At 42.1% G+C, this 25,155-nt stretch overlaps 1 protein-coding gene across 5 annotated transcripts in view; it reads left to right on the top strand.

Moving 5' to 3' along the window:
- Nucleotides 1-486: 486 nt before the first annotated feature.
- The window catches only part of acap3b (ArfGAP with coiled-coil, ankyrin repeat and PH domains 3b), a 52,249-nt gene continuing 27,580 nt past the window's right edge, over nt 487-25,155 (top strand). For 2 of the 5 annotated variants that reach the window (XM_047332560.1, XM_035630616.2), the window contains exon 1: nt 487-1,092. In XM_047332560.1, coding sequence (XP_047188516.1) covers nt 1,046-1,092 — 47 coding nt within the window. In that variant the 5' untranslated portion in view covers nt 487-1,045. The remainder of the gene's footprint in view (nt 1,093-25,155) is intronic. The other 3 variants (XM_035630615.2, XM_047332559.1, XM_035630614.2) reach the window with 2 other exon arrangements.

Genomic DNA, 25,155 nt, shown 5'->3' on the forward strand with positions numbered 1-25,155 from the left:
TCCACATGGATCATAATTTATAATAAAATGTAGGCAAGGGGATGAGATACAATTTTCCATTCTGTGATGATATTGTACTTGCGTTTGATCGCATCCCTTTTTGACTGACCACGAGTTAAATTGTAAATGTCCTGGTTAAATATTAAAACACCACTTGTTCGGCCCACTCTCAAGTTGGTATTGGATGTACACACCAGTCCTGGTTTTTCCTTTTGACTGTCCGCTCTACTGGTGTACTACTGCTGCTTTATTTCAGCTCGTGGGGTTTTGAAGCATTTGTTCTACAAACTTTTTGTAATGTGATCTGTTGGTATGTTTCAGGGGGCTGCACGGTGGTGTAGTGGTTAGCGCTATCACGCGCGGTCCTTTCTGTGTGGAGTTTGCATGTTCTCCCGTGTATGCGTGGGTTCTCTCCAGGTTCTCCGGCCTTCTCCCACAGTCCAAAGACATGCAGAATGGGGTTAGGTTCATTGAAGACTCTAAATTGACCCTAGGTGTGAATGTGTGCCCCGCCTCTCGCCCAATGTTAGCTGGGATTGGCTCCAGCCCCAAGTTTTGAAATGTCTGCTTAATTAATGACGATGCAACAGTGTTGATTATATCATGACTTACTATATGGACATGCGATTGTTTTTTTGTTGTTGGGATTATTGCATTGTTATTGAGCCTACGTTCTTAAAAGTCAGGATGTGCCTCCTCCTCCCGTGACTCCTCCTGTTCCTCCGGAGTCGTTGCGGCGGCCTGTAACTAGTCGGCGCTCTCCTCCGCTCCTCCGGTCTCCAGGCTGCAGCGACGCCTCTCGCCTGTGTCGGCGGCGGCAGCAGCGTAGTAGTGATCCGCCCGCCGCGCACTGTGGCGCTCTCTCGCAGTCTGTGCCACGGTGCCACCGGGAGAGGGGCGACAGAGCACTGCGCGCACCGGGCACACCAGGCACTCACCATCCCCGAGCCTCCAGCGACACCTCCCGCTGCGGGCGATGACATTGGTGGACTGAAGTGGGAATACACGAGAGAGAGAGAGAGAGAGAGAGAGACAAATCGCAAACATGACGGTGGACTTTGAAGAATGTATTAAAGATTCACCCAGATTCAGGTAAGGCTGCTTTCTCTCATCACAGCGGTGCGCCAAAAAAAAATTAAAAATGGCACACCTTCTTTTACGCATGGTTCTTTTTAAAGACGGGGGCCGGACGCGTTCTCTCATGCAGAATGTGTGGCGGCATCAACAGGGTGAATTAAAAGAGATGTGTGTGTGTGTGTGTGTGTGTGTGTCTTGTCTGGATTCACCCATGTGCTCAACGACAGGATGTCGTTTTCCTCACATTTTGGGGGATTTTTGCTCGAAATTCCCCTCGTATTACTTATAATTTGTAGATGTCATGATTTGGTTGATGGTCAAATCGTGTGTTTTGTTTGTGGTTGTTCTGGATTTGCTGCCTGGTGGTTCCAATGTGACTGTCTGATTTTTTTTTATCTGTGGATGTGGTTTGTAACGTTTGCTCAGTGCATTGTAGAGGAGGGACACTCATTGGCCCTCACAGTGAGGATCCATCTGCTTGAGTGTAAAAAACAAATCTTATCAAAATACCATTTTTTTAAATATTTATTTACCATACTGATCACTATTTCAGTCCTTAGGACATGAGAGTGTGTGAGGGGATCACGCTGTGTGTGAGTGAAGTGTTGCAGCATGGCATGCAGGTTGGGTGCAGTCTCCTCATGTGGTAGCACACTGGAGAAGGAGATGCCTTTGCAGCAGCAGCAGCAGCAGCAGCAGCAGTGATGGTGGTGGTCTGGCTGACAGAGAAGCAGCAGGGAGAGGAGTACACACTCTCTCTCTCTCTGCAGGGATGGAGATCGTATCCTGGGCACAGATCCAGCCCGGTCCCTTGCCTGCCCCGCTGGAGGGTTGTAGCCGCACTCAGTCCGCGTGCCAGTCTGGCTGCACTCCTGCGCAGGCCGATGGGAAACTAGCAGCCCAGGGATCCCCAGTTAGTGATGTCAGACGGGCACTAGATATGTGGTCAGTGTGTCACTTGGAAGGAGCTGCATTTTAGCAACCTCTATTCTGTTTATAGACCGAGATTCTTCTGTCCCTCTGCGTGTCGTTCTGTTGCTTCCCTCTTCCTCTCTCTTATCTCTCACAACACAACTTATCCTGCTTGTTGCGATTTACGTTTGCACACAGACAAACATACGCTCAGTGATTTGTCTAAGCGAGCAGACAGTGGGAAAACAAGGAAGAGGCTGAGCGAGACAGTCGTTCAGTTTGCTGCTTAAATCCCTGTTCAGTGTTGATGAATGGCTGAGACGGAAGGTCACATTCAGACACTTCCCTGACTTTTTTTCGCCAGGTTCACTTTCCCATGATCTTTCGAGGATGGTTATTTGTAATAATTTCCACCATAGAAGAAGGAAGCTGATTTCTCATTTGTTCAGGTGTACAAGCAGCAGGGAAACCGTACTGTTGCACAATACAGTGATCACGATGATGGTGATGAAAAAGTAATAATTAGAACAATTGTCGGTATGTCCTTTACATACATACATTTGATGCAGTGATGTTTTCAACTTCTAAAACTGCTGTAGATCATCCTTCCATTGTTTCCCTTCATAGTGAGTAATTTTGCATTTAGCACCAATTCCAGAAATATGCATTGTCATTGAAGATAATTCATCCAAGATTTAAAAAATTATTCTTATACTGCGTTCAAAGAACCAAATTAACCTAATGAGATTATTTCAGTCAAAGCCACATTTGAAAAACTGGGCCCAGGACCATCGTATGTATTCAAACACATATTGCTTCCTGCAAAAAATACAACAAGTAATACTAAGACAGTAATACTTCCAACCATATTGCACAGTTCTTCCTCGAGATATAATGATACAAAATACCTGATAAAAGTAGCTAAAGAAATGCTGAAAATAAAGACTATGCCCATAAAAACACTGAGGGTGACAGTGATGGCAGTGGCAGTGAAGACAGACAACAGTTTTTTGGACTTTGAGGTCAATCAAAAGCAAACACCCGACTGAAAGAAGTTTTTGGTGTGTCCAAAAGAGAAGCTCTTTTCAGTATTTTAAAGCTTCATAAGGCTTCAACAAGGCCTAAAGAATGGCATGTATGTTTATTTTAAAGAATCGTAGCAGGTCTGCTGTCAGCGCTGCGTGACTTTATACCAGATAATGAAAGACAGTCATGGCCAGTCCTGCCTGTCTTCCCACACATTGCTGCTGAAAACAGCTCACACACACCCTCACACTGCAGGTCCAAACTTGTGCCAGTGCTGTGTATGTGAGTATTCACGACTGGGTGAGCATGAAGTAATATTTAAGGTATGCCTGAGTATCTCTTACGCACACCTTTTTTTTCTGTTCAATGTTCACTGCCTTTTATTCAGCAGTCACCTGCCACTTTCATTCATGTTATAACAAAAGAGGAGATGGCGCCTGTGCACCTGTAGTTGTTGGTAAATGGTTGTGATCTGATTCGCATGAGGCACCGCAATTACACCACCACTGGTTTATTTTTTCAGCTTGTCCACACAGTTCATAGAAGTTATCGTGCCTGTGGTTTTATTTTGATGGCAGAGCAGAACAAGTTTTCAATCAAGCTCATTATTATAAACTAAATCCAATTGATTGAACATGATATTCTGATAAGTACAAGCGCATTACTGTTACTGTTTTACTTATCCAATAACAAAGACGTGCCACACAACACTATTTAATTTATATTAATAACCTTATAGTTACTGGTCTAGTGATCCTCAAGGGAAGTATTACATTGTCCTATTATTTATATTTAGTGTTATCATTCACTGTGTTGTAATGGTTTCAGTATTAATATGCATATGTGGGTGTGAGCTGTTGCCTAGCAACAGCTCCTATAAGGGAGACAAATGTGAGCTGTGAGAAGAAAAAAATGTAAGAATGGGAGAGGAGATGGGCACCTTGAAAAGTCACCGTCATTATTCTGAATTTTCCATTAAGGGAATAATTTCATTGTGACCATAAGTATTTGTTCACTTCTTTCTGCTCAACAAGTAATATGAGAATCTGTCTATCATGTGTTTTCTGTTTTGTTCCATTTTATTACAAGTGATGTGATCAGTTGTGTAATTAGGTCGATCAGAGTAAAGTGTTGTAAGGGTTGGTTGTTGTAAGTAACTGCAGGTGTAAACTGCATGTTGGAACCTTTCACTGACTGATAGGATTTAATATTTAATTGTGATGTGTTTCAAAACAAAAATGAAAATACAATTCCCTCTAGCCATGGTTCTCGCAGGTCAGTGAGGGTAAGTGTTCACTGACCTGGAGAACCAGCTGCACCTGTCTGCCTCTATCCATCATTTTTCTCTGTCTTTTTTCTGTCCCACTCTCGAACTGTAGGTTAAACTGCATCCGGCTTTCCAGACAGGTTGTGTGAGCGAGACAACGAGATTGAGGCATGAGGACGGGTAGAATAGCGGCAAAGCATAGAGTTGTTATTGTGCTTTACTCAGTGTCAATCTTACAAACCAAAAAACAATAGGGTTGATGATTCACTTCAACATGAAATACTCATTCTGCTCAGTCTGAAATTGCTTCACTAATAAAATCAACAAATGTTGGTAGATGTTTAAATCTTTTCTTAGCAGCATGGTTGCCCGTCCACGAGTTAATCTTTGCAGTGTCTGACATCCGTTTTGCTCCTGTCGGGCACGATCGTCCACTGTTGTTGCTATGGTTACTTGCAGGAGAGAAAAAAAACAAAGAGAGGTCACAACCTGTCAGTGTTTTTAATAGAGGCAGCCGGTATACCTCATATTCTGTGGGAAATGTAAACAAACTGGGCAGAGCTTATTATGTTGCCTGAACCGAAAATGTATTTTTTTTCTTCTTCCCTTCCTCCACACCTTCACCTACATAACAAACAAGGTGTTATTGCTTGTACTGCTTTTCCAGTTGTGCTATGTTAATCTTATTAAGGTAATATAAATCAGTTGCCGTGCTTTTAAATCCGAATGAAATCTAAAGGGAGTGTGAAGAATGTCTGTACAGTTCATCACCTCATAAGTAAACCAGATTTAAAACATAAAAGATTTGAAAGTACTTAATAAAAAGAGGCTGTCATCCATCTCATTTCTGGTCCCCTGCGTTATTTTAAAAGCACGTCTACATGTATTGGCAGATGAAGTGCTATTTGATGCTCAAGACATCCGTCTGGCGCCTTGGTTTCTTTCAACCGTCTGTATTTTTATTCCCTACCTGCATCATCATCACCTACGATCCTGCTTTTACACACGTCATCGCCTCGATTGTCGGAGATAATGAATTCCTTTTTGGTCAAGTCGCCTGTGAAATAAGTAAATACCCACGCTGCCTCTTCTAGTCAGTTCAGGAGGGGAAGTAGAACCGCTGTTGCCATGGGTGATCATGGGTCACTTTGATTGGCATGGCAACAACCTATCAACCTGTCTCACTATCTGTCCACTTCATCACAGGACCACACACACAGCTGTTTGCAGTCTGTGCCATCGAGCAGGTGTGTGTGGGCCAACAGAGAGGGTGCAGGTGAATTTTACTCGCATCATAAAGGGAACGGCACACGGTGACCTTGAAAGAGCGCAGAAAATAAATGGCATTAAATAAAATTAGCTGTTGCCAGAGAAGGTTGATGTCCTGTGTGGTTTGCTGATGTGTTGATGCCTGGAAAGTGTCCCAGGCTGAAGCCATGAAAGTCTGAAGTGCCAACTCTCTGTCCTTATCTGCTTGTCTTAACTTATTTAGGACAAAACCACTTTTAGAGCCACCGTGACCCTCTGACCTTCACCAGAAATAGATCCTGTCCACAACAACTCTAGTCCTTTACAAAGCGTTTAGAAAGACTCCAGACCCGCTCACATTAAGTTGCTAATGTCAAGACACTCATTCCCAACCACTCTCCCTAATGCATTCATGTACACAGGAGATGTGCCCTTGACAGTAAGAAGACGACCCTGCTGGCCTTGAATCCCTATCCTCTCCCTCTCCACAAAGGAGGTTCTCCATCCATTTTAAAGCTTTTATCAGTTATGCTAAAGATGACTTTAATAGAATTGCTCTGCTTGAGAATTCTGTCTTTTCTCTAAACCGCTCAGTCCCAGTCTTTCAATCCGTGTTGGAAAATACACCTTGAAACAGCGAGTAAATCTCTGACATTTGGCCCCAATCTAGAGGGATTTGCCCTCTGAGCAATAGGTTATTTTTCTTTGAATGTATAGGAAGGTCAAACTATATATTTACGCTCTCATACATGCTGGGGTTTAATATCTTTATGGTAGATCTAATGCATGAGCAGAAATTTACAGCCAAGTATTTTTTTTTTTAATCTGGACAATGTAGGTGACAGCAAATGAAGAATTGCTAAACTCACATTGTTACATTATTGTTGCCATGGTGATATGCATTTATAGTGTGTGTGTGTATATATATATATAATAAATTGTAGTGTATAACTAGACATATGCAACAGTTCTTTTTAGATTATTGAATTTGTGCAAATTGAATATACATGGTGAATATTGGGTTCTTGTCTTTATGAATTATGAGTTTTAAATTGTATGTGGAATTCAGACCACATAAGTGAAAGCAAATTATATCAATTTAATTTCTTATAGGTCAAAATCGTCAATTAATTCTGTATATTAACAGTATACTATAGAATAACTTTCTTGCACAATAACCTTTCCACAATTTCCAAAAAACTAAATTAACACTGTAGCGCAGTGCTTCATATTCATGTTTTCAACGGAGGTAAAGATCGGTCCTTCCCTGTGTTTCATTCATTTGTTATTACAGTTGGATGCATCAGTTTTACATTACTCTAAGTCTGCTAATAGTTCCACACTTTTGTATCAGGGATAAAAGCTCTGAAGACTCGGACTGCAGTAGATCGGGGATCAGGTTGACACTGATATGGTGAATTCTGTAGCTTTTGGTAAACTCCCGACGATGTTGTTCGTGAAATGAGTAACGGTCGTCCTTCTCCCCAGGGAAAGAAACAATTCAACCTCCAATTGACCTTTTAAACTTTCATAACCTGCAAGTGTCACAAAAAAGACAAAGAAGCGCATCAGGGCTTGTAAAAAAATATCTGACATTTCCCATCAGTTCACATTAATATTTTAGTTACCACCGTGTGTGTGAAGAGAGAGGCCTTGGTGGAACCCACTGACAGTGAACTGTGGGAAACACGGCTTTCATGTCTGAAGCAGGAAAATTTGTGGTTACTAGATATCGTCTTATTGGCACTGCAGCATTTATGTGATGTAAAACCCTCTAGTATACAGATTTGTGTCGCTCTTTTTCTCCTCAACAAAGAAAGAAAACTGACTGTTGAAAGACACCAGGTGAACAAAGAGGCCGGCCCCACCCGTGTTTTTCCTGTGAGTTGGCATTGAATAGATGCCCCTAGATAACAAAATGATGTCAGATTACATGAGCAGCACACTGCTTCAGTGAATTACAGTCAAACGGAGTGGCTGCTGAACTGTTTGCCTGCTTGCAAACAAAATCAGGAACCGCTCCTCTGCTCACAAATCTGCTATTTCTGCATGCCTCTCGCATGAGATTGGGTATTTACCAATAAACAAGATCTGGATGTTTTATCCAGTGGCAGTTTTCATACAGAAGCCTGATTCAGACGTCACAAGAATTATGATCATAACCCACATGAAGAAATGTTCATGCTCTACTTGAATCTAAGGCATCATACTGTATAAGAGCAGGTGTTTCGCTTGCAGTCACTGGTGATTGATTGGATTACTAGTACCAAAAACTGCATGATATAAATAAGTCAATAATAAATTAAGGCTAATTTTGTCATGAGCACATTGTTGATCCTTGTTTTTGGAAGCTGACGATGAGACACTCAGAACAGAAATAGTCAGGGAACGATTTTAATTGGAGAACCTTCTTTATTTCCTGAGCTACTGTTAAGATATTGTATACTTTATCAGAGGATACTCTATTATATACAGTGTTTTAGTGTTTTCCATTATAAGCATAAGATGAGTCACCAAAGTGATGGTTCTATTGCTTGTTGTTGACACTGATATATCATATCATTCATCATAACAATCAGAATTATTTTACCAGCCCTGTCTTTGGAAATACGTTTGCCAGAATCAGAAAATTCAGTTTGAAACATGATTAAACCTGATTCTCTTTCTGTTATAAGATTCTCATGCTTTGACCAAATCTATAGCAAGGGGTAATATTTAGGAATACAGAAATGAAGCCTGTATGTGCCACTTTTTTATTTTATAAGTTGTGTCACACGTGCATGCATATCGCCAATGTGTATGACTGCTGGCGAGCACGTATGTTACTACTGGCTTGTCAGGCGTACAGTGGCTCAGCACGTGGACACTGAATCCGCGGCGCAGCAGATTTTCTGCTGCTGTGCTGCACGTGTTGCCGGGGGACTTAGTGTGGGACCCATTTATGAAATAGGATTATCAGTAACCACACTCTCTGATTAAATCAACTGGATGGCCTACACACCCTATTAAAGCTCACACACTATCAGCCTCTTACCCTGAGAACCTCAATACAATTTCCCATCCCATTCAGCGGTGGTGTGCAGGATCATGTAGAACTGCAGATACTGGTTGGAAACAGATATTTTTGGGACTTGTGAGCCTTCAATATGTTGCACAGACTGAAAATCTGTGCTTGTGGGAAATATTCATATTTTCCAGTTCTGGTGCCACTTGCCATTTATGCCTTTCTCCATAATATCGATGTGACCTTTACATTATCTTGCCTGAGTTAATTTAAGACCAGTCCTGATGTTATGAGCTGATGTCACGCTGCACAGGAAATGACTTAAACTACAGCACAGTAGTCTTTGCTTAGATTTTTCCAGATTAAAAACCAGCACAGTGTTCGTAATATTTTTAATTTGAACTACTAGCAACAAGGAATTGATTTAAACAATTCACTGTTTTGCACCATCCATTTTTAGCCCCTCCCCCTATGCCTGCCAAACGTAGCAACAGTAACTACGTCACAACATTTGCTACAGTCTTAATAACAGCAGCTCTAGGAACCGTTCTGTTCAGAAGCTTCTAGTTTGCAGTTCACAATAACGTTGGCAGATTTAGGCCTATTAATCAAAATGAATCATTTAGTACAATATGTCTTCGACATTCGACTGAAGACAAAAAATGTAAGTTTCTCATTTCTTGCTGACGACTTTGTATTTTGTTGGCCAAGATGGCAACTGTTGCTAGCAAAGTTCATCAGCGAGCTACTGCTGGTATTTTGCTAATATTAGACTATTTCTTTAGCAACAGCTGACACAAGGTGGAGCAGCAAAGTAAAACCATAGCTTATAATATTATAGTACAGTAAATAGTAATGTCATTATTATGTTAGACGTTATCACATAACTAATTTTGCCTTGAGCAGTTTCTACCCAAAAAGGTTTTTGTGCCTTTATACCCACTAAGGCACCATTCATGCTGCTTCAAAGACCTACCACGCCCAGTTACAGTAACTAAGCTCTAATTGGACAATCAATATTCAAGGGAGGGACGAAACGAACAGTGAATAAATCATCACAACTGCTTTCTGAATGCACAATGATTTGTGTCTAGGTAGAATAAAGGGTAATGGGCAGTTCCTCCTAATTAAAGTAATGGCTCCATCAATAAAGACATGATTAGCAGCGGCAGCGTGCACTCTGAAAAGAGCCAGTATATATATCTAACATTACTCATCAGTCAATCTAGCTCAAAGCAAGGTCACTGGACTATGTGAGAAGGGCGTTCAGTTTGAAATTACCTCATTGAAAAATGGAAGTGAGTCTTAGGCTCTGGCGGATGTAGAGGCCCAACCTCTATCAACCAATGCTCAGATCCAATTTGATTATCCTCGAAAACAACAAGGGTGAAAAAATACGACACAAAGTGACCTGTCGCACCGCTCTCCTGCCGTCGCACAGTTCATTACCTCTCTCACCGAATTAATTCATCCCCACTGACATCAGGATTTGGTTAAGAGGGTGTTACGATCCGGCCGAGGCCTGTTGAAAGTCAAATCAAGACTATTAAGGACATTGCCAGCACCTTGATTCTGGGCTGCTTCCTTCATCTCGGCACATGTAATATTTGCCCGTCCTTGGGTGTTGTGGCCATTTTTAGCACTTCTTTTGTCCTCACTGAGCTGCAGATTTCAAGGGTTTCCCAGTTTTAAAACCCCCGTTTGCTTGTTTGGCGTGCTGCGGCAGTTATATCCTTTCTTGTAACCACTGACAGACAAACAAGCAGAGACTTTTGGTTAAGGCATACAGAGGTTAAGCGCTCCTAATGGAAGCCACGTCTGAACTATGAACCCCAACTTGCTGTTGAAAGTGCACTCCCCAGGAAGTCATTAAATCTCACACGGGAAAACAAGTAGGACCAACCAGCATGTCATATGTGGAATGCAACGGTGGTGGTGACCAGACGTCAGTGCTCACACTTTTAGGCATGCATACATGTATGCACACATAGAAAGCTGTTAAAACATGCAGCAGCACGTGTGTTTCCACATTCGGTACAAAACAGAAGAACTGTTGGTATTCTGCAGGGGAAAGGGTTAATCAGCCGGTGGTTTCTCACATATCAAAAGCTCCTGGTGGACAACATGGCGCCTCCAAACTGCTTGATGCATGAAAAAACCTGGTGGCTTATAGTTTGTTTTCATATGCAATGTTGCGTCTCTTTATACAGTAGAGTTGAAAGATCAGTAAATCATTTCTCACCCTGAAGCATCTCTTGGTCATGAAAATCCATTTAAAAACTAATCTATTCCATGAAATACCACGACCCAACTCAACAAAACGTATCGGGGAAAAACCTGTTCCGCAAGACCATTTATCCATCACAGACCCACCCACACACACACACACACACACACACACACACAGTCTTTTGTTGTTCATCTGTATAGCATTTAAGACCGGGGATCGTCATAGAAATCCCATCTTCTGGGCTTGTTATGACATACAGTTGTGTTCCAGTAAAATGAGACATTTGGACCACAAGTGGGTATTTGTCACCTACACACACAATGTGGGAATTACTGTGTGGATTTGCCAAGCCCTGCTTGAGTTGAATGAATTGAATGAGTTGAATGACCCAACTGGTTTAACCAAGCGGCGAAGAAAAGATGGAAAGGGAAAAGGAGTGAGAGGTCTTTTGTCAACATCTTGTCACTTCTCTTCCTCTCAGCGATTCTTCTTTCGCTGCAGCAGTTGCACACATTTGTCTTCCATTCATTTTCTTTTGACATCTATCGAACAGGTACTCTGTCCTGTTTTCACCTTTTTACCTCTCCTTCTCCTCCCCCACTTTTTTGTCTTTCCTCCTCCTGTTCATTGTTGGTAATGCAGATGTGGGGTGGATATGAATCAATGTCACGGCTGCAGCAGCGAGGCAGATTGGGTTTCAGGAGATTACCTGAGTCTGCCTGTTTTCAAACCAAATGTGGTTAGAAGGATGCAGGGAGAGAAAGAAGTATGACTGGAGGGGTGACAGATGACTGGCTGGATAGCGGAAATAATTGTTGGACAGACGTCTGTGGGAGAGACGGAGCACAGACAGAGCAGTGGGTGGACTGGATGGATAAATGAACTCAGAGGAGGTGTCGACTAACGGACAGAGGAAGGAAGTTGGAAAGGGGAGAAAGATGAATGGTCTCCATCGTTACTGCAGTGCGATCTTGTCCTGGTAACCTGCCTGATATTTCACAGGTTTATACACTCGATGCATCAGAGTAACATTATTGAGCTGGACATCTATCCAGGCACCTCAGCATGAATTTAAAAAACACACATTGCTGAAAACATTTCCAGGCAAATTACCACAAAAGGAAGTGTGAGAGGACAGAGCTGGAGCCGAGCAGAGGAAGTGGACAGCTGTCTTGTCAAATGGCAGCCGCTGCTCCGCCTCAGTTTCCCTGAGGTGACAAATGAAATAGTCATGGGGTTTACTCTGGCTCACAGACGAGGAAGAGAGATTGTGTGCGTGTGTGTTTGTGTGCGTGTGTGCTGACTCTCACTCTCTCCCATCTGGGATCCAGTCGAGCAGCTGGTTCCGATTTGGCCCGACTTTCTCTGCCATTTCTACTCTCTCAATATTATGCATTCTGGTTTTCCTTTACATCCTATTATTATTTTCCAGCTTCGATATGTTGTTTCTTTTTTTCCTGTTTACTCCTCGGCGTATGCCAACTCTTTCAGTCTGTCTCTCGTTCCTCCACCCACGTTCCTGTCGCCCCGGGCAGAATGTGATGCTGTGAGGAGGAAGATGAACCAGATTGCGTCAGAATTTCGGGCCGCTGATTTTAACTTCCGGTGTCTTAAAAAGTACCACTCACCGCTCGATTTCTTTAATCTTCTCTGTTATTCCCCATGAAACCTCAGCGGCAGTGTGTTGAGACATTTGTCATTGACCGATCCCTCGCTGGCTGCTCACTCTGGCTTCCTGACTCCCTGAATCCGAACTCTTCCGTTAGATTGACACGCCAATCTTCTATATAGACACGAGGAGAGACGGCAAAACACTGATTGGGCTCTCAGAAACTGACGGATTCCCCTTTCCCCTTCTCCTTCCTTACATTATTCAGCCTGGCTCCCTGCCTCAGATCTCTGTGGAATTCCTTGTAACCAAATGAAAACATTCCCATCTGCCATGTCAGCAGTCCCGCACTTTCTTGGCTCCATCATTCCCACCCCCACAAAATCACATATACACATACGCTCTCTTTGACATGGCGAGTGCTTTCTTCCATTTGTTCAATGGATTGCACATCGCATACGTTGTTGAAAAAAATCAGAACAGCTGAAACCGGTCGATAATGTACTGCAATGTAAGGTCTTGGAGCAGGAAGGAAGGATGACCATGCTCAATATACCATTGCTTTGGAATGTGGGTGTAGAGTCATGGTGGGAATTACTGTACAGTGTGTGTGTGTGTGTGTGTGTATATGTGTGTGTGTGTGTTTGTGCATATTTCACTGTGGAGAAGACAGATGTAGCCAGCTGTACAGGGGGGTACTGTGACAGATTTTGGCCAGAGAGAAGGGAGATTAAGGCTCAACAGTTTATAAAACCAGCATGACTAAAAGTTTCATGGTGACTGTAGCCGTTTACTTTGGACGAATAAACCAGATCAGTGAGTGGGCTGTTTTCACTACAGCCAAACACATTTGTCCCAGTATTTTCTTTTTTATATATATAAGCATCAAATAGTGGCATAGTCATTTTAAACTTTATTTCTCCCACAGAAGACTGTAACGCTTGTCTTTATGCAGTCTAATACCTCTTTGGCGACCTATAATTTGAGTCCATTGATTTAGAATTCTGCCCAAAGTGCCAAAATCAATAGGCTGTTTTATAGTTTAAAGTTTAATCTGTCTTTAAAATCTAATTTCACAATGTGTTCTTCCCCAAGGCCATCTTTACATATACGGTAGACATATTGTTCTTGTAACTTTCTCATTTCTTTGCTGTTGAAAGTACAACAGTTTGAATGTTGTCAGTCAAAATGAAGACAACATGCCATCCGCTGATACTTTATATGGTTTGTAGGTTTTTAATTGCATTTTAAATGTCTTATACAGCACTCACATTTTAGCACCTCACAACTTTCTCGAAAGAAACTGATATGTAACTGTCAGATTCAAAGAAATGTTCCTGGAAAGCGTCATGTAACGTGGGACTGATTATAGGGGAACTATAGAGGGTGTTCAATTCACATCCAAGTTAGTCATTCCAAAAACATTCCTAGTTTTTCATTGAGTCCACAGCAGGTCTACAAAAACCTACACACAGGCAGGAAAAGCAGAATTATGTCTCCAGTTACAAGTTAAGATTTACTTGGGCTTAAATTGATCTATCGGTTTTCCAGTCATCCAGATCATAGCAGCTCTTTCAAAGAAATCCCCCTCGAGAGTACAACAGCTTATGAACTCAATGGAACTGTAAGTAAACTCAACTCATCAAATGTCTCAGAATATCCTCTCTATTTACCTCATAGGCCCCATTTTAGTTTGAATGTTTTTCTTTTACCTCATGTGAAAAAATGATGGAGAACAATGACAGTAGAGCCACTGGGAATCAAACAATGCTCAATTGGTAACTATGATTTACGTTCACACACACGCTCAAGCACTTTGACTGTAACTTCATACACGTCCCAGACCGCGGCTCTCTGTCCTGCATGCTTTGTTTCTCTAGCTGTCTCAGTGTGCGGGGGTCTTGCGTAAGACCACCCCCTGTGTTAAAGTAAACCTGTCTCCTCATTCCTCCTCAAACCCTGAACCTTCCCTCCACTTTCCTTCCAGTGTCTCTTTTCTCCCGTCACACCAATATCTCACATTGAACACACAATACACATTGCGTCACGTGTGCTGAGAACCATCACTGTCTGACTGAGAAAAATGTTTGAGGTTCAGTAAAGTCAGTGAAAACGTGGCCATTGTCCTCAACGGGTACATTTATCCTCTGGTGTTGGCTGTCGCTTCATCCTTTATCCCAACATTCAGTGATAAAGGCTGCACTCAGGATCCAAATTAACAGCCATCCGAAACTGTGCGTTCACAATTACAAAAGGTAATGTTTAGTCTTAGTTTTCATTAGATGTATGAATATTTATGCCAAACTAAATTTCTCTGGTCCGCGAGCTCTCTGTCCTGTGGTTGCCAATTGTTGGCCTCCACAGCAGATTCCACTTTTTTCTTACATCACACACATTCATGCAGGACACGCAAGATAAGGGAACTATTTGTATAACATTATTTACTGAACGTTCAGTCAGTGAAAAAGAAATATGAGTCTGTGTGACTTTTAAAAATCTGCTGACAGGTCATTTGGAATTTGGAGATTACAATCACCGTTTATTTTTTGCCGACACAATCACTGGATGATTTTGTGTGTTGGTCGTTTTCTCTGTTTATTGACCTTTGGAAGTGTCATTTATGACAAAATGACGACTGCCTCAAAACGTGTTTCCTGAAAGGCCCGAGTGAACTGAGCCATCAATAACCCTCAGGGTTTAAACATGACAACAGTCTGCAAAAAAAAAGGTAAATCTTCAAGAGACGACTTTCGTGCCTCCAGCAGTTCCAGGTGGTTTTATTGTTTGTTCACTGTAGTGAAGACGCTGCAGTAGCAAGACGCCAGTAGGGAAGCAGGCACTTTTCCTCAGAGCTCCTGAGGAAGTTGTCAATATCACTTTGGAGATAACGGAGGAGAAGAAAGAGGAATGTTCACTGAAGCTTCTACTTCTTTTTCTGGCCGCGAGCCGTCTCCACAGAGTGAATGCTCGTCCTGTTTTTATCTATTTGGCTGTTCCACTGTCTGTCATTTCCATCATGGGGACAGATACAGGAAAAATACTGTTTTATTCCTTGTTTTGGTTATGCAATGGGTGCTGCTGTTTCTTTGAGTGTAAATCGAGTTGTATTTTTTACTCGACAACCGCGTCCAAGAGAATAACATGGTGAAAGAAAGGCTTATAGGGGACCACGACGTGCAGTGAGTTCTTCCTATCACCATCACATTGTGCAATCAGTTTTAACATCATAATGACGATGATGATAACAGCTTAATGTATGCTGACGTGCACTGAGTCACTGGTCAGACTCCAGTAAAGGTTTTGATTGATCTCATTATATTCACTTTAGTATGAGCTCACCTTTGCTGTGGATCAACTGTCCATCTGTCTGTTTCCTAAACCACAACATTCCATTATAATTACAGGGGGCAGGAGCTCCCAGCATGCTTTTGGAGAAAGGTCTGTCAGGAGGGACTCCTCCAATTGAATTGATGACTTTTAATAAATAAAGAAAAAAAGGAGAAGGGCAGATGGCAACAGTAAAAAGTGTAGAGTAATGGGTTTACGTGCAACAGTATAGGACTTTTAATGTCTGTCCTGTGTATTCAAGTACAGTATATCAGTTTACCAAAGCTTCGCAGAGAAAACCAAAACCAGACCTCAGGTAACTCTGTGGCCAAGATCTGATTGATCAAATTGCGTGATTGTGTTGGACTGTGCATGATCAGATAATGACTTAATGCCAACCAGAAAGCCAGATTGTGCCCCTTCCTGAGTCCTTGGCACTGATTCACCGTTCTTAGAGGGATGAAAGTGCAAATAGGTGGTCATTTCCTCTTTGGCAGATCTGGCTGGGATGTCAGCAGAAGGCGTATTCCACTGATGTTGGATCAGTGCTGCCAAAGATAACAGGAGGGAAGCAAAGCCCACATCTTTCCTCTGGCTCAGAGCTGGTTCAAAGTAGCATCTCTACCCTCTCACACATGTCTACGATACAATGCAATTACACGCATGCATGCATGCATGGATGCACTCACACGCACGTACGCACACACACACACACACACACACACACAGAGGGCCATACATAGACACCTTGTCATAGAATGTTTATGTTTATTTTTGATACTGGAGGTTAGTGTGGGAAGAGAGATGATCAAATATTAAAACAAACTGTCTCACTGCTTCAACTGTTTTCATACCGTGACCTACCCAGTGTGACCTACATAAGCTCCCTTCATTGAGGAATGAAATTATTTTTCATTTTTGCAATCACAGAACACGATCAAAATCAAGCCTATTCCTAAAATGTTACTCTCATCTTCTATACTACAATAAATCAGTTTTCAGCATCAAGACAAGGTCATTAACAATGAGTTTAAAACATTTACTGTTACTTGTGGCAAGTTACATCTTTCCTGCTTTTTCTAAACATTTTCTTTCTTTTCTGCCCCTTTTCAGATGAAAATCCCATGAATACAATACATGAAAATATAAATTTAAATATTGAATAACATTGACGTTTAGTTAGAAAGCCACTCCACTGGAAAATGTTTTCTAAACAAAATTGCAGCTTAATAATCTGAACATATCCGATGTCCTGCAGTCACAACAGGGCATCCCATTTCTGACAGTCGTGTCTTGGTGAGTGTGCTTGACTCTTATACGTGTTGATACAATATATACTATATTTACATTAGATCATTCACAGACTCTTGCACATGTGTGTTTCAGGGCCGAGACAGGCGACAGACGTTTATCTGTGCCAGACATTCTTAAAGAAAGAAGTCATGCTCTCTGCTGGGTTTAGAGGAACAGTGGCTTATTGTGCTAAACAGAGCGGCAGGAATGCAGATTTTGGTTTACCTGTAAACCTGTTTGTATCAGTCCGTTAATATCTGTGTTCAGTCTTATAAAGACAAACCAGTTGGAGACGAGTTGTGATGACTGGGATTTTCTTTCCAGCAGGATGTTTTAGTAACACAAGTTTTAACAGGTGATTGGCTTGAATCCAAATTCTTGTACATTTTGATCATCACAAGTCATGTTTGCAACTTGACTTGACTTGGGGTTTTTTCCAATGAAAACTCAAGCTGCAATCTGTGTATGACCTGAAAAGCCTGTTTCTGTGGAAGGGAAAATATCCTTACGGACAACGTGCACTTTCCTTCTGATTTTAGGGTTGTGATACACAGCTAAGTTAGTCATTGGCCGCCCAGTATCAGAGTATCTGTTGAGTTGGTACAATGTACAGTAGAGTCTTCACTGTATGGTGAGAATATCACATTTATTGTTATTGCCCTTTTTAGCAACAGAAACCAGATAATGACAGTGTTCGCATTTGTTTGTGCATGTTCCTCTGCGGGGCGGCTCTCCTAAATGGGAGAATTGACTCATCCAGTGTGAAGATGCAACATGATATGAATTCAATAGATCAATTCATGGCCCCAACAACAATCTTTTACTTGAGTGAAAGCCAACTGCACCGTTTACTGACACTGATCCTTAATAGATTATCAGCCCAGCTGAATTGTGTTCTCTTTTTCTATATGTACAATAGCCATTTGGGAAGCGACTGTATATAATAACCAAAGAGATTGACTCATAGTGAGAGACAGGGTTATTTTATGTTGGCTAGTTCATTCATCTGGACTGTAGAGAGATTGTCGCCTTCATAAATGGAAACAAAAAACGGATGTTCGCAGCCTATATTTGTCTGTAATCTGGTCATACGATAGCTATGTGTCAAATTCATACAGGTACATTTTCAACATATGGTATTTGTATGCTTACACCATGCAATGTTTGCTGTTCCACATCAATTCAACTATTACTTTAAAATGCCAGTGAAACATCTATAACAGTTATTTATTTCCAGCGACTTGTATTTTGACGCGATGGAACCCCCCCCCCCCCGAGAGCTGTGCACTCGCGATCGGTTCACTTGTGAAAGACTGTTAATGCCAAATCTGAGCAGGGCTTCTGCTGGCTGTGGGTGGGATGGATGTAAAGAGGACAGAAGATAAAGAGTCCTGGGAACAAAGTGCTTACACACCACGGGGGGGGGGGGGGGGGGGGGGTCTTCTTCCTCCCATGCCTTTCTCATGCAGGCTGCGTCTGTGTGCGTGATGGCTGCTGCTTATACCCTCCCTTTTGGGGGGGATCAGTGGAGGTTAAAGAGGTTGGAGTTTGGGATGAGCATGCAGTCCCACTTTTTGCTGTTGTTCTTTGGCTCCCTGCTGCTTTGAGGTCCGCAGAAGCACGTCCGTTTTTCTTTTATGTCTTGCTGATCTGTTAAAGTTTCTCAGCTCAAATCACCAACTTCATAGATTGAGTATGATACGCATTACCTCCCAACATTTAAGAAGTGCATAGTGGCCATATCTAGACAACTTTTTGGTCACATCAATGCATCGGACATAGAAATGATCCCAACAGGCCACAGCATGAAATACATTAAGCAGGATTTTTTTTCTTTATGTTAATCAGAATTGTTAATTGTTACATGTAATCATTAGGAAATGTTTAGTGGAGTACATGTATCCTTTTATACCCATATTGCTGTTTCTCTCACACACATACACAGATTCAAGACTTTGTGGCAACAGAATAATTTGTGTCACTTGATGATGATGTAACTCGTGTTGTAGTGGTCAAAGTCAGCAGTGTGGCTTCCTGTGGAAAACAGCCGCTCTCAGTCGTTTTCCCTGTTCCACTCTCTGCTCCCTTCTTTCTTGACAAGAAAGGAGGGAAAATGTTCTGTTTTCCGAGAAAAAAGCTGTTCCACCTGGCTTGAGTTGCGGTTGCAATACATTAGAGAGAAATCATTTCTGCCTGCTTTTCACTCTGCAGTGTCCAACTCACTTCCTGTGGCCTGTTGCTGGAATGTACTGTAGAATGACAAAATGATGTTACCAACATCCCAGACAACTCTACTACACCAGAAATATTTGCTCATGAGCTTGCTTATGAGTTACGATAACAAAGACGCATCACACTCGGGCCAATGTTCTGCTTCAGTGAGGCCAGCGAAGCAGGTGGTCTGACAGCTGCCGGGAAGCACAGAACCTGTATCTTCTCTCTTAAAGTGAGTCTGGGACGATGCTCTGTTGAATTATGAAGCTACAGCGCAGGGAAATGTGTGTGAGCTCAACTCCTCCACGGTTGTCAGTTATCCTCTGCTGCTCATAAGATCCTGTACACTGAGTCCGTCATGTGTATCTCATCAACATCTCTGCTAATTCCAAGCATTAGTCCACCAGGGTGATCTGAGTCATGTCTCCTCAAAAGTCAAAACTTCTTACAATAACTCAGTAATGCTTCAATTAATAACGCAATAGTTCACTGTTGACACCTGAATCACAGTTGAACATATTTTTCTGTGAACTGTCAGAAACTGAAAATGCCATGTCACATTTTCTGTTTCCTACTTTTTTTTTTATATAATTCTAAACTAAATATCTGGATTTTGTGATAATTGGTGGGAGCCAATACCCTGGGCTCTTGGAAGCTGTAATGGGATTTTTTTCTTTTTACATCTTATAGACATGTAATGACACAATCTTTTCACCTGTTAATCAGAAACATAACTTCTATTGACATGAAAACCCATTGACATGGCCCATGAAAACATGTCTGTTAGCTGCAAGGATTTGTTTTCAAGGTATTATTCAACTAAATAGGCCCTGGCGACCGCATATTTGATTAATTTTGCTGACGAGCACCGGATCAGCGCATTACTTTGTCTCTAAGTCAGCTCAGTTGTGTGTATCACCGTGGCACTGAGGCTCCAGGAGAAACAAGTGAGGGTTGTCCCTGTTGTCAGCATCGTGTTTGGTCTCTTTGTCTCATCAGCCATCGGCGCAGTCAAATGTTATTTCAGGGAATGAGTGTGATGTTTGTTGTGTGTTGGGATGGGGGGCTGGAAGCAGTGAAGGCATCTTTGTTAGTCACACATAAGATACTAGTACAACAGTGTTTGGCTTGTTATTGGTGTGAAAAGGTCTATTTAGGCAAATGTGGGTGTGTTTTTTTTGTGAGGATCATTCACTGGAAGCTCTTTTAATTGAGTGTGTGTGTGTGTGTGTGTGTGTGTGTGTGTGTGTGTGTGTGTGTGTGTGTGTGTGTGTGTGTGTGTGTGTGTGTGTGTGTGTGTGTGTGTGTGTGTGTGTGTGTGTGTGTGTGTGTGTGTGTGTGTGTGTGTGTGTGTGTGTGTGTGCGCGTGTGTATTTAGTGGTACGGACCTGTATGTGCAGAAGTCAAATGACAGATTTAAATTTTTACATGTGACTATTCTCATGAAAACTTGTTTTAATATTTAAAGGCCTCGTCAAATGATTTTCTCAGCTTTAATCCTACGTGTCCATGTGTTAATTGCTTATTGATCTCTTGTTATTTGCTAAATGTATGTTTAAAAAAAACCAATATCATTGGACTTTCTCTTCCTGTAAAACATTTAAACATGTTTGATGACTCATCCTGCCCTCAAGCCCATTGAATTAATCTTGTTTCCAATGATACAACTTTTTAACTTCCTTCCCGTGAATATAAATTCTTCCAGTTACTGACCAGCACACAGGGTGTCTGATTCATTGGTTAAATCTGCAGGCGTAGGCAAAGCCGGTGGTGAGAGGTTCTTGACCACACAGACAGGATGTCGTCATGACTTCCCATTTTGTGCTGCTGGTTACTGCCGACTGCAGCGGGGGCGTGATCTACATTCAGTGCTTTTGGCTTCTGTAAGTGCCAATCAATATCTGCAACAATTCCGTGGCTTCAGGTTTTTACAGTACACGATATATAAATATGTGGAATCAAGTAGCACACTGACATCTGTTTCATATTACAGAACAGTTGTGGACAATACCCTTATGTTTAGTACATGTTCACCAGTGATTCAATATTTCACTTTCTGTTTGTCCTCTTTTATAGTGGTATATTATTCTCTCTCTTTCATGCGAACAGCTAATGAAGGATTGTTACAGACGGACAGATTGGGCAGAAGGAGACGTGCTGAAATGAAACAAAGAGAGAAGGAAAGTGGAGAAAAATAAGATCCAAAGTCATAGTGAACCCTTTGGAGATGAGGACAGTTGAATGTACGAGCAGTAAAGGTTTGTTTGAGTTGAACCTTAACTGTTTTTGCACAGGGACTGTTTGAATGTGGATTGGGAGAGACGAACAAAGGGATGAGGGATGGGCTGCGGTTACTGTCCCCTCCCCAACAACCAACTGCATCTGCTCACTGTCAGACAAAGCAAATTATACATACCAGCACATCGTTTGATTATAAAATCTGTCAATATTCAATCAGCAAACACAATTCTATGTTTCCAGGATAGTTTCAGTTTTGTAGTAAATTCCTTGTGGAGGTGATTGTGTGTAAACACAGTGGAGGGTAATGCAGATCACATCAGTTATCAGTTTAATGAAACATGACCTCGTTCAAGACACATTTTTAGACCAAATGTTTTCAAAACTCAAATAATCTTAAAGTGATGACAGACTTTTCAGGTGTTTTAAGACATGTAAAAATCTAAAAGTGGAAGAAGGACTGAACACAGATCCTTTTGTTGCTTTTGGGGATCAGTATGCACCTCAAGGACACTTGGCCTGTGGCAGCGGGCACTGCAGTGACACCACAGGCTACAGCCACTAGCTCACTGTATCAGTGTCTTAGTCATCAGGGTTTGATAAAAAAGGAATTAGCTGGTAAGAGTGAATGTTGGATGTACAGGACATCAGACAAAGAGGAAATTGGTCAGTAAAAAAACCTTGAGTAATGCTGATGCCTGTTGCCATGGTGATTGGGGTCATTGAATGGTTGCCATGGAGCTTGCTATTTGGAATTCTGGGAAGGAGATATTTTCGTGTGTCTGTGTCTGTGTGCAGTCTGAACTTGTGGGTGGAGCTAGATGAAAATGTATTTACATTATAAATGAGTGAACATTTTGTGTCTGTGTAAATACAGATCAAGGGGGTCAGTAATGTAATGCTGTTTAAAATAAAATCTTCAGTATTATATCACATCCTGCTTTATGTCATGAGCAGAGAGATGATTTGAATCATCAATTTTTACACTGGGGAATGATATATTATGAATTTTCTAGAAAATCAGTCGGGAAACTGTAAATGGGTGAACAAGCCAGACAGGAATCTGTTAGTTATTATTCCAGGGAATCATTTTTTGACAAATACAGATGCTTCATCGCATTGATGGTAAAATTATATAAAAATGTTCTAATGTTGCCTTTAAGCGCCTGGATCTTATTGCCTATTAAAACAACAATGCCAAAAATGGCCTGATAGAAATTATTAAGAGACAGCGACCAAAGTATGAATATCAGACGGTTGACACATTTGCATATATCTTCATATCATCCACTGCTGCTACATGTACCATGTCTAACATGTCGGTTCTCAGTGATGTCACGGTGATTATTGTCTGGTGAACTAATGAGAGCTGAGGACAATTAGCCTTGCATGCCTGCATATATGACAACCATGTGCCCTGACTTTTATCCTCTGTGTGTGTGTGTGTGTGTGTGTGTGTCCACCCGATCAGTCAGTTTACAATGAGGTCATCACAGCCTGAACTGCTGAGTCACCTTACACCATGTCAAAATCAATAGGAGACTGTTGATGGTAAACTGTCTTGTTGATATATTACTAAAATGTTGGTGCATCTGTTTGAAAATAAAAATGTATTTGTCACACAAATATACACGTATACGTTATGTACATTGTAGGTCAGTGGCTCAGATTAGGAAGCACTAGCTTGACTTTAAAGTTAGTCTAATCCAGGACACACACACATGCACACACACACACACACACACAAAACACACTTAGCACTGATGTCCCATTTAACATGATGAGATGCCACTATTTGGTAAAAATCTGACCATTTTCAGTTGCAGCTCCAGGGTTAACATCTTGGATTTTACTTTACTTAGTCTCATTCTTTTTTCTCAAGGCACATTATGTGTAACATACATGTATCGTGTCGTTGCCAGTGAATATCTGTGCTAATGTTTACCATGATGTGAGTATTTTAGCCACTGGGCCGGGGCTCGTCTGCTGTCAGAGGCCTTGTTGTTCCCTCTGCCGCTGCCCTTCTGGTCCTCGAAGTGATGCTGATGTGTATGTGATGCTTCGTGACACATCGAGTGTAGGAGACATGGGGGCTCGGATATGTCTGTGCGCTGGAAGCCTTGCCTTGTGCGTGTGTGCGTGCACTCTGCTGTCGTGTGAGGAGATTCGAAAAGGATAGCCACGCAAGCTTCACGCTAGAGTACACACACAGCGTGGAGGACGAGAATAGACTCTGTAGCACTAGTGTAGGTGGTTGTTGGGCCTGATGGGAGTACACGTGGAGAGGGTGCACATGAGGATCCCCTCCCCCTTCACTGGTGACGTCAGATCCTGTACAGTGTGCTGCCACAGCCGGCAAGTATGAGCGAGCCCATCCCCCCTCCTGCATCATCATCATCATCATCATCATCATCGTCACATGAGCTTTGGGGAGTCTTTACACACTGACCACACACAGGGAGCAGGCATCACTGAGACATGATGTTATAAAACACACATATATGTCATCTTCATCCCCGCTGCCTTCGCATCTTCATGCAGCCATTGTGTTTTTTCAGCATTACTTATCATCCTCCTTGGGAGTCAATCCTACTCCATTCCACTTCAATCCCACAACTCTCTGGTGCTTTCAGCCAGAGGAAATTAATATCTGAGATCATGTATATTGCAACACAAATCACAAGAGCCACAGTCGATTTATGTTTTGAAGTCTGTGTTGAACTTGAAAGCTTTGATCCGTCGAGTATCGGCTGCTGCCGTGTTAAATGTCGTCCTTGTCGTCAAATGTCAGCGAGTGCTTATTGGCAGTGTGTGCCGCCAGAGACACGACGCGCTTGTAATGAGCTTATCCTCCCGATTGAACAGCTGTTTGACATTGAACGTGTTTGGTTCAGAGTGATTTTAATGGAGAACATGATGCTGTTGGATCTGAGTCCTGCTCGGCAGTGGAGCTTGTGTGTGCAGAGTTGTATTATTTAAACCAAACGCAGCAGAAGAGCAGACAGCGTGAGCCAGTTTGATGTGATGGACATTTTGCAGCAATGACACACAAAGCAACAAATTAAGCAGACAGCTAAATGAAAGGTCTCTGCTCCCATCGCCCCTGTTTTCCAGCTCTCGTGCTCTCAGAAAACAGTATCAATCAGCCCCCTGGAGACCACACACGTGTTGAGGTTGAGAGAAAAAAGTGCACCCTTTATAAACAGTTTGGGTTTTGGATAAGAGGAGAAGAGGACAAGTGCAAGACAGATGCAAGTCAAGAATAAGCATCTCCAAGCATTGTAAAAAAAAAAAAAAAAAAAGAAGCTCAGGAGCAGAAAGGAATTCTGGGAATGTTGTTCTTCAGAGCAGGTGGTAGAGCTGCTGACCCCTGCACCGCCACAACCTTTAGAAAACAAAATAGAAAGGCAGGTGCTGTCACCCAATTGTTCACATCTTCTTGCGTGATGTATTAGATCAGCTGTCAGAGTGTTTTTACGAGTGTAAAAGAGCTGGAGATGAGGGCGGTGTGGAGATTGGATGATGAGATCGTCATCTCCCACGGCTCCGGGGTTTTGGTCGACATGTTCCAACACGTGCAGGGTGTGACATGGATTCTTGGCTCGATTGGGCTCCAGCTGATCTGAGGACCTGAGAAATGAGTATAGATTTATTTAGTTTGCTCTTTTTTTTTCTGACATTTCTTTCACAGAATGGTGTTTGAGGCGGTC

The sequence above is a fragment of the Scophthalmus maximus genome, chromosome 6, assembly GCF_022379125.1.
Source record: "Scophthalmus maximus strain ysfricsl-2021 chromosome 6, ASM2237912v1, whole genome shotgun sequence".
Taxonomy (NCBI): domain Eukaryota; kingdom Metazoa; phylum Chordata; class Actinopteri; order Pleuronectiformes; family Scophthalmidae; genus Scophthalmus; species Scophthalmus maximus.